This window comes from Pyrgilauda ruficollis, unplaced genomic scaffold (genome assembly GCF_017590135.1).
Source record: "Pyrgilauda ruficollis isolate IOZ18807 unplaced genomic scaffold, ASM1759013v1 scaffold93, whole genome shotgun sequence".
Classification (NCBI taxonomy): domain Eukaryota; kingdom Metazoa; phylum Chordata; class Aves; order Passeriformes; family Passeridae; genus Pyrgilauda; species Pyrgilauda ruficollis.
In genome coordinates, this window is record NW_024531377.1 from 2,672,400 (window position 1) to 2,685,953 (window position 13,554).

The 13,554-nt window shown below is 39.3% G+C and overlaps 1 protein-coding gene across 2 annotated transcripts in view; it reads left to right on the forward strand.

Moving 5' to 3' along the window:
• FBXO11 (F-box protein 11) overlaps positions 1–13,554 on the forward strand; it is a 70,855-nt gene that overhangs the window by 53,451 nt on the left and 3,850 nt on the right. For both annotated transcript variants that reach the window (XM_041489430.1, XM_041489431.1), the window contains exons 10-19: positions 543–649; positions 735–872; positions 8,925–9,142; positions 9,459–9,544; positions 9,626–9,720; positions 10,772–10,894; positions 10,996–11,081; positions 11,456–11,532; positions 11,648–11,791; positions 12,704–12,814. In XM_041489430.1, the coding sequence (XP_041345364.1) occupies positions 543–649; positions 735–872; positions 8,925–9,142; positions 9,459–9,544; positions 9,626–9,720; positions 10,772–10,894; positions 10,996–11,081; positions 11,456–11,532; positions 11,648–11,791; positions 12,704–12,814 (1,185 nt within the window). The remainder of the gene's footprint in view (positions 1–542; positions 650–734; positions 873–8,924; positions 9,143–9,458; positions 9,545–9,625; positions 9,721–10,771; positions 10,895–10,995; positions 11,082–11,455; positions 11,533–11,647; positions 11,792–12,703; positions 12,815–13,554) is intronic.

Sequence of the window (13,554 nt, forward strand, 5' to 3'; positions counted from 1 at the left end):
AGTTCAGCTGGGGAGAGACCTGTTGTTTTCTGATGTTTATTCTGTACTCAAGATTGTGTGTCTGTGTCCTGCTGCGTATTGGGAAGACAGTGTGTCTTTGTATGCTACAAAATTATTGTTTGACCTCTTTGATGTACTGAGTTGTGAAAATTTAAAGGGAAGCACAACAAGGCAGTAATTAGCAGAGAATTTTGTTAGATTTCTGTTGTGCTCTGCTGAGAACAGTCAGTATACAGTGGGCCTAACACAGGCAAATAAATGAGTGAGGACTTTCATAAGCATGAATTATTATATAAACCATTGTCCTGGCAGCTGTTTAACCGTGTCAGGATGATTTTAAAGTGACTCCTACCGTGGTTTTTGCATCTGCAAAATGATGACATTAGTGTTTTTCTGCCAGTGGCTTGCAATGCTTTGGCTCTGTGAACATCAAATCTTTTTAAAATATCAGTTCACACTAACTTTTCTTTCGAAAGCACTGCCAGACTATTTATAAATACACTATGCTTTGAAGCTATGGTAACTGTACTGTTTTCTTCCAGTTGGCTCTGCAGTATGTGTTAGTGGCCAGGGAGCTTGTCCTACTATTAAACACTGTAACATCAGCGACTGTGAAAATGTTGGACTTTATATTACAGACCACGCACAGGTAATTTTCCACACTAATTTCTTTACTTTGATAAAATTGTTTACTGTTCTGGATTCCTGTCTTAATTTACATTTTAATTTCCCAGGGAATATACGAGGACAATGAGATATCCAATAATGCGTTAGCAGGGATTTGGGTTAAAAACCACGGGAATCCCATTATCAGACGGAATCACATTCACCACGGACGTGACGTTGGCGTTTTCACTTTTGACCATGGAATGGTAACCTATATGTTTTCTTTTGAAGAAAAAAATACACATGTTGTAGAACTGAAACCTTCAAATTTTGCCTGTTACTGGAGAAATGTTTTTTGGTTTTTTTTTTAAGTGCATTTAGTCATGAACAGATAGTTTAAAATATGCCTACTGTTGTTTTCTTGCCCTTAAGTGGGAGACTTCACTTTAAAGACAGTTTTAGCTGAAAGAAGTTTAAGCCAGCTTTTGCAGTTGATTGGCAGCCTGTTACATTGTATTATGTTGCAGTGACAAAATACTTCTTGAAACAGGATGTAAACGGTAGGCTTGCATTTATGCTTCATTCTTTTCGCTTTGGAATTGAACAAAAATAAGGTGCTGGATGATTTAGAAATGGAAAAAAATGCTTTGTGAAGACTTAGCCTTATTTTAATGTTAAAACTATGAAATAGGGTATGTACACCTTCTCTGGGAAGAGGACGTTTATAGCCGGGAATTAGTTGTGGAATTTTAACACAGAATTTCATATCAGAGTTCAGGCCTTCTTTCATAAATGTTTATTTGTGTGAGGTGAAGCTCATCACTTCCAAGTACATGTACAGTAGTGAGAAATGGCATTCATAGTCCTTGAAATAGAAGAGATTTTTGTCTCTGAAATAAAAGATGATTGCTGACTTGTTTTAGGAAAACATTCTGCATGTCTTCCAAAGAGTGCCAAATCATTGTTTTTCCTGCTTGAATGACAAAGTCCCAATTCCCCACGCCCAGCTGGCAAAACAAGAAGTTTTCTTTTAGTCACTCTTAAATGGCAGATCTCTAAGGATGCTTTCCATAGAGTGCAAAAGCTCTTGATCCCCAGGTGTAAGGAATCAGAAAGGAAGGCCAGAGACCCGCTGGACTAAAGGGCAGGATGGAAATGCACAGTCAGTGGAAGCAGGGACAGGTGACCTGTGAAGAGTCCAGAGACACTGTCCAGTTGTGTAGGGATGGGGTCAGGAAGGCCAGGGCATGGAAGGAGCTGAACTTGGCAAGGCATGCAAGGAATGACAGGGAATGCTTCTACACGTATGTCTTCCAGAAAAGGAATAGCAGAAAAAAAGCACATCACCCCCCCCCACCCCCGGGTAACAGCAGTGACAAGAGATGAGGAGAAGGCTGAGGTACTCAACATTTTGCCTCAGTTTTTACTGGCAGTCTTCCCATACCTATTTATTGGGTGGACCTCAAGGCAGGGGCAGTGGGAGCAAAGTCACTCCCACTGTACGAAGAGATCACATTTGTGACTGCCTGAGGAACCTGAATGTACAAAAGTCTATGGAACCCAGTGAGATGTATCCCAGAGTTCTGAAGGAATTGGCTGATGTAGGGTCCAAGCCACTCCCCACGACATTGGAAAAGTCATGGCAGTCAGGTAATGTCCCTGGTGACTGGGAAAAGGGAAACATTGCACCTATTTTCAATAAAGGGCAGAAAGGAGGACCCTGGCAGGCACTGATCTGTCAGCCTCACCTCAGTGTCTGGGAAGATCATGGAACAGCTCCTCCTGGAAGCTGTGCTAAGGCTCTTAGAGAACAGGGAGGTGACTGGGGAAGCCAGCATGGCTTCACCAAGGACAAATCCTGTCTGACCAGCCTCAGTGGGGAAAGGAAGGATGTCATTTATGTGGTCTCCTGTAAGGCCTTGGCACATTCACAGAAGACCTTAAAGATCATCGTGTCCAGCCCATGCTCTAACATCTCACATCTCAACTAAACCATGGCATCAAGTGCCACAACCAGTCTTTTTTTAATCACATCCAGGGATGGTGACTCCACCACCTCCCTAGGCGTTCCCCTACAATATCCTTCTCCCTAAGTGGTAAAGATATGGATTTGATGGATATACTGTTTAGTGGATGAGGAATTGTTTGGATAGTTGGATCCAGAGGGTAGGTGCCAGTGGCTAAATCATGTCCCTCAGTGGTCTGTACTGGGACCAGTACCATTCATCAGTGATACAGACAGTGGGATCAAGTGCACCCTCAGCAAGTTCTAATCCAGACCTACTCAGGCTTTTTGATGAGAGTTGGCAGACTGCAATAGCATTAACAGGAAATGCACTGTGGGTACAATCTAGTGAGGCCTGTGTCCTCTTTGCCCAGGTTGCTGGGGAGGCAGAGATAAAGGATTGAGGCAGTGCTAGCTGTAGCTGTTGGATTTGTGGTTTTCTAGTTTCAGTAGAAGGAAGACAGGTCACAGGGCTGCTGCATTTGCTGCCAGCATAAAATCTTGCCAGTGAAGGTGAAACACCCCACATGGTGGGATTCTGCTGGTAGGTGCCTCTTCTCCACTCTAATAGTTACATCCTAAGGACTATACTTGTTCTGTGTTGGGCAAGACTGCAGCAAGTGAGAATGGCCTGCTGGCAGCCCTCTTCTGATGGAGGGCTTTACATGATTTTCTGTCCTCTAGAGTTGATGTTGTTTGGCTGGTTTGCAAAGAGTGGTGGCAGATGTCTTTGGTTAATATTATCTCATTGTTTGGACTGCATTAAGCTGTGTTAACATACTATACAAGCACTTCTGATCCACTTCAGTGGGTACATACATCCCTTCAAGACTTAAACAGGCTTGGAAACATGGAATGAAGTTATTTCAGCTGTAGGAAAAGTGGTAAAGGAAAGTGCTTCAGCAACTCCTGCAGGGGAGGTGTCTGTGTAGGCTTGAGGGTTAATTGGAAAGTCTGGGTAGGAGCTGCTTCTTGTTTAAGTACTGAAGTATAAATATTAAATAGGTGAGTACTGAAATATTAAAAAAATTAAAAGCCAGGCTGAATTCACTTGATTAATTTTAAATAAAAGTGTATTTGATCTTTATTCTTACCAATGAAATGTCTGTTTCAGAGCTGTGATCAGTGTGGTATCACAAGCAAAAAGGAATAGAAATAAATGTTTCCCTTTTGTTTAAGGGGAACAGTAGCACATTAAAGAGAATGTGTGAATAATATTTATCTCAGCTGCAAATATTATTGAAATATTGAAATATTTCATAGTCATAAACTCCTTTTAAAGACTCAGTCCCCCCCGTCTCTTTGGCAGTCTGATTTGACAGCATCTTCTGCTTTTGCATCATGTCTAGTGATAGAGTCAATGAAATGACATCACTGACAATGTTTATATAGTCAATAAGTGACAAAGTGACATGGTATCCTTCAGATACAAATCCTATATTCCTAACAAATTAATGGATTTTGTATTTTTGCTTCTCTCACTTCTCTTACTTTCTGTAAGTTTTTTTTTTTTCCGCTTGTGCCTGTGAAGTGGGATAAGTGCATTCCAGTGCTGAATTCCTACCCTACACGTTTTTTTCCTGTGGGTTTCTCTACTGGAGTGCTGTCTCCAAAAGGTTCAAGAGTGCTTTGTTTTTCAGTTTCATGTTTTCAGACTGCTCTTTGTGTTTTGATACTTGTAGAAACTTAACCTCTTATTTCTAAATTGGCAAAATCCTGACGTTTGCCTTAGTGCTGTGACAAATACGTAACAAGCTGGCAGTGTGGCATTGACAGCCCTGGGTGCCTTACCCTGACTTCTCACGTGCCTGAGATGAGTTACCAGGCATCTGTCATAAATTGTATTTTGTAGTTGTATGCACACAATAGAGAAGTTCCAATTTAATGTAAGAATAAGCCTAATTTTACAGTTTAAAGCTGAGCTCTAGGCAAAACAGTTTTCATTTTCATTGCTCCTAAATGAGAAGCTTGTTTGGTTTTGGTTTTTTTTTTGATGAAATAAAAGTGTAGCAGCATGTGTCTAAGTTGGGTGATCATGCCTAGTTTACTTCTCTGTCTTATAAATACTACAAATCAGATCACTTTAAAGAAACGTGTATATAAAGTCCAAAAAAAAAATTAAACATGTGCCAGATTCTATATAGACTACATTAAAAACTCAATTGCCTTTTGCTGTGCATAGAAATAAAGGGTTTGTTTTGCATCTTGAATGGGATTTTCATTATTTTGCGTTTGAATTTTCATAAAATGCACTAACTCTCAACTAAAGACCCTTCCAGTGTTTGGAAGGCAAATTTTTATAAGCACAGGCAGATATTCTTTTTCTATATTGGTTTCCTGTTGTCTTTTTTTTTTTTTCCCCTACCATTTTGGGAATACCTGAGTCAATAAATATTTAGGAAATGTTAAATCTTACATAATTATTTCTTTTTTCTTGTAATACATGTGTGGTTCAAACAGTAATACTAAATGCCTCTGTGTTTCTGTAATGTTGTAATCTTCAAGACAGAGGAAGAAAAAAGTTATTTTAGAAATAAAGGGGGGAGAAATCCTCTGAGAAGAAAAGCAGCAACAAAATCTCATCAGTTAAAATTTTTAACTCTAAAGCATTTCAGAGCCATGTGTGTTAGACTAGACAGCTTGCAGAAAGAAAAAAGCATCCAAGTTCAATCACTGAATTAGTCTTGATGTAAAAAGTCTTCTGTTTTTCCAGCTGTGCAGGATCCCATCTTTGTGATCACATCTTTTTCTTCCAGTGTGTGCCAGGTGGGAATATCAGCATTATCATTGCTGTGGTGTTTGTTTCTGATTCTTCACCTGCTCAGATCTTACCAGGCTGCAGCAGTGTTCTTGCCCACACATGCTGTCAGTGTAGCTGTCATTTTGTGTCCACAGCTAATGCTCTACCTGTGATTGTAAATAAATTTGATGTACAGAGCTGCTTTTTAATATTTAGGATTTTCAAGCAGAAAGCTACTTGGTAGTTTTGTGTAAGATTGTAATACTTTTTCCACATGCATCCTCTATTCCTTCTTATTAATCACTGGGGCCTCTTTTCCCTTAGCAATCCTGGCACTGTCTGGTACTGTCCCCTCTAGGTTCTTCTTCCATTAGCTGTTGAATTATTACCAGCAACCCCCACAAAGCCCAAGTCAAACACCCAGCATACTTGAAAACCATCTTTGAAGGAAGTGGAGGCAATATAAGGCTTGCAGTCCCTCTGTGCAGACTTCCTGACCTCAATAGCTTGAGCTGGGCAGAGCATAAGGCTTGGGCAGCTCGAGTGTGCTGAGGAGCAGTTGTGTCTGATGGTGGTACCTGGTTGTAGCTGGAGCTGGCAGTAAGCTTTGTGTTAGCAGTGTTGCTGGACCCTGTGGATAATGGGTCATGGAACTCCTTACTTGGAAACACTATTTCCGTTTTAAAAAAATACTCCCTAATGTTCCAAAGAAAAACTGTTGCCTGAAGCCATATGTGATTTTTTGGGATCCACAAGTTCATCACCAGACCTCTTTGAGAGGCTGGAGTTCAAAGGCACAGTAATGCCTTTCGAAGGGGTGTGGCTGTGGTGGCTGAAAACATAGCAGGGATTGCTGCGGACATCTTAAAGACTGAAGTCAGTATTAGCCCTTCCCCGGGGGTGAATTTGGGCCAAAAAAAGGTGTTGGTATCAACAGAGAATGACATAGGAAACAGAGGCATAGGAAATAGGAAGTCTGGGATGAGGTGGTTTCTCAGAATGGTGGAAATGCGTGTGTTGCTGACAAACAGCAGCTCTGTTGGTCTAGCTGACTCGAGTTTAACAGTGGTGCACACAGGTGATGGTCAGACTTGGTCTCAACAGATGCAGAAACCCGCTGGGTTTAATCAACTCAAAGCCAGCCCTTCAGCTTGAGCTGACTCTGATTAAGGTGGACTGGGCTTTTTACTGCAGTTTGTCTTCATGGATATGGAGTGTTACAGGACCTTGCTCAGCAGAAAGCCTCGACTTTTCAACCCACTAGTCAGGCTTATAAAGGAATCTGAGATACAGATTTATTTTGTTTTATTCCCCCCTCTTTGAAGGAGCATTTCCTTCACAGACTCTTACAGCAAATTCCCACTTTCGTCTGAATCAGCAGTCCAGCATTTTTCAAGTTAAATACTGGTGCTTACTGAAGCTTATGGAGATCCTGCAGACCACATGAGGAAGGATCTGTTTGTTTGCAACTTCTACCTGGAATCCAAAATGACTGTGATGAAGCAGACCTGAAATACCTTTTTTCTTTCATCATGGTGCTGTAGTCAAAAACATTTGGCACTCAGAAGGAGAATAATGTGTGAAGTAATTAAAAGTGTGTCAGGCCATGTTTAGTAATATTTTAATTGAAATTGTGTATTCCATCAGGAAAATCAGGCTTGCCTTTATATACCAAATTGTCATTTTAGGTAAGTTTCTCTGAGAACTTAATTTTAAGTGAAAATTAGGGGGGGAAAAAAGTGATTCCTTTCAGGATAAGTCAAAAGACTGCCTGTTGGCATGAAGGCATATTTCTGAGGAGATCTTTAGATTCTCCTGTCTGTTAGTGTGTTTCTTCCTTGAGAACTCTGAAACCATCTTGACTCACTTAGGATTAGGTTTCTTGAAAGTTCTCGAAAAATCATCCTCTGCTCTGAATATCTACAGAATGTAAGCGTCTTCCATTTGAGTTCATTTGTTACCCAGAGGAGTCTGAGGAGCCAAGCTGTAGACATGTACATGCACTTTTTTGGAGAATCTCTAATCCATGCACTGCCTTTCCTGACTGCAGTCCTCAGAGTAGGGAGAAGAGCATACTGCCTTGATTTCCTCATTAAACTGGATGTATTTCTGATTTTTTGTAGTCAATGCTTGTTGGAGTCCCATAGCAATTCACAGCACAGTGAAACAGGGTGCTGACTGCCTAGGCTGGCAGTAAATTGAGTAATTTCCACGTGATAGGTAGTAGAAACTCCAGGCCTGAGGCATTCCTGGTAGTAGATCATGTGAGCATGGAATCCAGTTACTCTGAGCAGTAGCAGGAATTGGGGTGGGGGGAGGGGGAGGAAGTTGTTTGCTTGTTTTATTTTTGGTGGGTTTTTTTGGTTTGGTTTGGTTTTGGGGTTTGTTTGTTTGTTGTTTGGGTGGTTTTTTTTAGTGCACAAGTATAACAAGTCTCATGATGAGCAGGTCTAAATAACTAACTTAGGTGGCTACAGGAAAAATGGTGCCAGCTGGAGACAGTCTTGGGTTAGAGCTTTCAGGAACTTTCATCTAAGCCATCCACAAATTACAGGACATCACTTGGTGGTTGTCTACCATCTCCAGTAAGAAATGCTTCCTGTCTTTCAGTTTAGTTTCTATTCTTCTGGTTGGGAAAAATGGGCATGAAATGCCATTGAAGTTCACCTTAGGTTTTGAATATTAAAATGTTCTAGGACCATAGCAGGAAAATGCTGTGAAAGGGCTGACACAGTTACTTAGCAAGGCCCTGGAAGTAGAATCAGAGAAATCATTGGGCAGGAAACAGTTATTTGCCCGATGAATTTTCCGGTGGGCCAGTTTGTGGTGCTGCTCCATGGTTGGCATGGAAGGAGCATGCCTGGCTTGGCTTTGTGCAGTGGCTTTTTTTCTTCCTGCCCACAGCAGTACTGTTTATAATGCTCTTGTTTAAACACAGTAGTGTTGTAGGTCTGCTGCTACTGTTACAGTGTCTCAGTGTACCTCATTTTAAAAAAGGGAAAAAGGAAAAAATTGCACCACTTGGCCACTCAGACCAATCCAATCCTGGAAAAACTACTGAGTTCCTACATTTGTATTATTTATTTTGATCAGTTGTTTCAAAGAAATTTAGCACACTTCTTCCTAAAGAAACCATATTTTTGCCAAATGTATATAGTTCCTAGTCTGAAAACAAGCAGGTAGTCTTCTCCATAACCCTGTCCTTTCTGTATTGGACCTGTGGGCTTCGTGGCCTTTGAAAGGAGTCTGAGCCTTGGGAGCTGCTGAGGAAACCTGATACTGAGTCCCATTCAATGTGCTATATCTAGAGTTGCCATTTTTTCTTGGTATTCCATGAGTAGTCATAAATAGCAAGGCAAACACAGTGGCTTTGAAACAGGATTTTATTTTTGGAAAAATGAAATTCTATAGTGTCAGTAGTTATTTTAATTAGCTATATAAGTACTTACATGTTGTCAGTTTTGGTACTGTTTGCTTTTAAATGAGGATTGAATTTAAAGGGGAGGGAGGGGAGGGAATAACCTTCATTTAAAAAAGGACTTTTACAGGAAACTGCATGTTTTATGTCTTAAGGGTTATTTTGAAAGCTGCAACATCCATAGAAACAGGATAGCAGGCTTTGAAGTGAAAGCATATGCCAACCCAACAGTGGTGCGGTGTGAAATCCATCACGGCCAGACTGGAGGAATCTATGTGCATGAAAAAGGAAGGGGACAATTCATAGAGAACAAAATCTATGCAAACAATTTTGCAGGTGTTTGGATTACCTCAAACAGTGACCCGACAATAAGGTATTGTTTTCCTCATTATTATTTCACTATGTATAAGAAGAAGATATTTGATAGGGATGGGATAAGTGCACTTTGATTTATTTAATTTTGGGGAGCTGTAAATATTCCTGTATCTGTAGAAATGAAATTTCTCTCTGTGTTCAGTTGAACTGCATTTTTAATTTGTGTGTTCACTTAGAAGTAGGTCTTTCTCAAAGCAGCAGAACATAAGTTCTTTATTTTAAATCTGAATGGGTTATAGTCCTGGCCACTACATACATATGTAGTATTGTACAGTGTATTCAAATAACTTCATAATGTTAATTTTTTTTCTTAGGGGAAATGCAATTTTTAATGGGAATCAAGGTGGTGTTTATATCTTTGGTGATGGAAGAGGCCTTATTGAAGGAAATGACATTTATGGTAAGCTGATTTGCTTGCTGCATATTGATTTCTGAGAAAAAGGAATGTGTAAGTTGTATTAAATAACACTTTTGTTGACAGGTAATGCATTAGCAGGAATACAGATTCGAACAAACAGCTGTCCCATCGTTCGACACAACAAGATTCATGATGGTCAACATGGAGGAATTTATGTAGTAAGTGCAGCCTAGGACAGGCACAGACTTGTGTTCTGTTTTAGAAATGTAAAGGGGAAGGTACCCTATGTGAAATGTTTGTGCTTACAATGCTTGAGCTTCTTATGTTAGAAACCAGGTTCATGGTAAGCGACTGAAGCTGGTGCTGGTATTTAAAAGATGAAGGTTTTTATAAATGCCACTAAATTATTCTTATTGCAGAGTAAAATCTTTAAAATGGGATAGATTACAGAATTTTACTGTTGCATGCTTGAAAGCTTTTTGAAAAGACTTAGTTTTTATAGTAGTATGTCATCATTTAAAAAAAAAGTCTGTTCAGCTGTTTTGGAGTGTAATGTGTTTACCACTAACCTCAGAGAAGATTTTTTTTTTTTTTACTGCCTTCAGGATGATAGAAATGGCAATTGTTTATTGAAAAAGTGAGAAATAAACCCCAGTTCCCAACATGTGCAAGGGCTCTGCTAACTGAACTGAAAGAGCTGTCAGGTTCACTTAAGCAACACCAGATTTTCAGAAATATGTGTCTGTCTTTCTGCCAAAGGTTACCTAAGGTCCAGCTAACGCTGCAAGTGTGCAGCTTCATCTCTTCATTGAGTAAATTTAAGCAGAACAGCTTTTTCCCCTGACTGAGAAAAACTATTGTTTGACCTCTGAGCCCAGACGTGTGGTGACCTTCAGAGCCATGCCAGCTTTTTGTCCATCTTGGGGACAGAGCTGGGTGTAAGTTTAAGAGCCACGAGCCAGGGCTTTCATGTGAGTGCACAGCACTGGGGAGGCACCTCTCCTACCAACAGCCAGCAGACATTTATAAATACCACTGCAGAGCCTTGAAACAGAATTATTTACATGCAGGGTGTTCTTTGTTTCATGGCAAATATTCAAAATCAATATGCTGTTATTTTTTTTTTTTAATGGTGAAAAAGCTTACTCAAATGGAAAGGAATTACTTTGCTGCAGTAAAGAAGCCAGGGGTGGGAGGGATGGGTACAGCAGGAAAAAGAGTATTGGTGTTTAGCAGGTTTTCTTAACTTGTAAACCATCTTGTATTTAGCATGAAAAAGGACAAGGTGTGATTGAGGAAAACGAAGTTTACAGCAATACATTGGCTGGAGTCTGGGTGACAACAGGGAGCACTCCAGTCTTGAGGAGAAACAGAATACACAGTGGGAAACAAGTGAGTTTTGCTCTGTGGTTATGAGGGGGCCACAGAAAAGGGAGTCTGTGGTTTTATGCCTCATTACTTTGGAACTAATAATATAATTCTTGATGTGTTAGGTTGGAGTTTATTTTTATGACAATGGACATGGCGTGTTAGAAGACAATGACATCTATAATCACATGTACTCAGGGGTTCAGATAAGGTAACATTTATTCTGATTTTCTGCCAAAACAGACATAGCTTGCTATGTGCTCTATTGTGTCTTTTTAGCTGTTCTTGTCATTTTGTTTATAAAAATAACTTTTTGAAATCCAGTACCCTCTGCTTTAACCTACAAGAAAGTTACCAAAAATACAGCCTGACTGGAATGTGTGGTCCTTGAAGTCTGTAAAGCTAAATTATGTTTGCATGTTTGGAAAAAACTATATTTTACTAAGATTGTTAAGCTGTGAGATCCATGGGGCACTTCTTTAGAAGTATTTGAGATGTTTTGCCTTGGGATATGTATGTAAATGACTATAAATGAGTTATTTTTAATGACTTTTAAATTACTTCTTTGCTTACATTTCACTCTAGAACTGGAAGCAACCCCAAAATCAGACGCAACAAGATCTGGGGTGGTCAGAATGGTGGTATTCTTGTTTATAATTCTGGTAGGTTTGTTTTTCATGTTTATCCAGAATTGCTTGTGTTTTGTGGTGCTATATTATTTTCTTATTTATTATACGTTTTGATTTTATTTTTTTTCCACCCTTCCTTCAATTTTAGGGCTTGGATTTATAGAAGACAATGAAATTTTTGATAATGCAATGGCTGGTGTATGGATTAAAACAGACAGTAATCCTACACTAAGGAGAAATAAAATCCATGATGGAAGAGATGGAGGCATCTGTATATTTAATGGGGGAAGAGGTAACTTTTCCCTTACCGTTTTTCACTGAATGTTCTGGATAAGAGTTGAATTTCAGTTTAAGCAGTATTCTTTTTAAAGTGCTCTTTAGAAACATAGCTCTTGTCTTCTGAAGTGATAAAATAGTTATAGCGAACATACCCTAATGCTTTTTAGCCTTAATTACATTAGTAATACTGAAATCTGTGGGAGGCAGAGAGGTAATTAATCTCATCCAGGATAACTGTTAGATTGCTGCTTAAGGACAGTCCTTTTATCCCATTTGCTTTTCTAAGCTTTGCCATTTGACTGAAACAGAGTGTTGGATTCAAGTCACGTAGTGAATATCATGCACCTGAGCAGTTTAGGTTCTGCCAGAGTGTCCAAGATTCAGGGGAAAAAACCCCACAGATTTAAGGAATCTTTAAGGAATCTTTTATATACTTGTAAATTCAGAAGTGGTCCCTGTCTGAAATCCCCTGACTGTTGTGTGTCCTGATACCAGCTTCTGATATTCTGTAGATAATCACTTGCTAAGTGAGCTTTAACTTTAACTCAGTGTTTTAAAATAATCCTGTCCTATAACAAAAAAAAGCTTGGCTTTTGGCAGTCTATTCATTTTAAAAGACAAGAAGAGAGAGGTGTTGGAAAAATAACGAAAAATTTGGAAAGCAGAAAGACTTAGTTTTCTGCACTGGTGCCTATGATCGCAAATTCCATGCTGTGCACTGAAAAAATACACTTCCAAAATTATACACTGAGAACTATTTTAAACTGGTATCACTGATGTCAGTGCTACTGGCGCATATTCTCCAAATGAAAGGAGTTATTAACAGGATTGGGACACATAAGATCCTTTGAAAATATTTCACAGAAAGGTTACAGGTCAGGAAATGCACCCAAGCTCAAATGTAATATCTGTTGGTCTGTCATAGGTCTTCTGGAAGAGAATGATATCTTCAGGAATGCTCAAGCTGGTGTTCTTATCAGCACCAATAGCCATCCTGTGCTAAGGAAAAACCGAATATTCGATGGTTTTGCCGCAGGTTTGTGCTGTTTAAGTCAAATTTGGAAGCTTGGAGTGAGCTCTTCACAAAGCTTACTCTGAGTTTCTTTACCCCATGGCATTTAGATGTTTTTAAAAGACTGGGATATCCTTCAGTATATTCTAAAGTCATTTGAAAATTCAGAATTGTAGTCAAGGTATATTTTACAGCATGTTGGGAAATGACACATATTCTGTCTTGTCACTTTTGTGAAATACTTTTCATTATTTTATTTTAGAAGCAATTGGTAAAGTTGTCTAGGATATATTCATAGTTGATGTGCTGGATGCTGGTATGAATATCTTATCACTGCTTTAAAACCTAGGAAACGGAGCAAATATGTGTTTTAAAGAGATTTGAATTGCATCTCAAGTTCAACTTTCTCACTCCACAAAGTTGAAAAATTGTAAAAATGAGCATTTCTTTCTCCAAAAGAGATGAAGAATGTTTAACAGTGATTTTTTGCAATTTTACTGTTTAATCATCACAGTTTCATACGTCTTGCATTCCATTCCATTTCAACTAAAATTGCATTCTTGAGTTTTCTCCCATCTTTCTTTCAGAAGAAGCAAGTTTTCTGAGAAGAGCCTCTAAAGGTGTTGTTTCATTGTGGTGGGGGGGAAGGATAGGTTGCTGTCAAGAGCAGTCCTGGACAAATGACTTGGAAGACACGGGTTACTGATAAAAGCTAAGAATTAAAGAAATGAATTTTAGGTGCCCATCTTGAGAACATTTTTAAA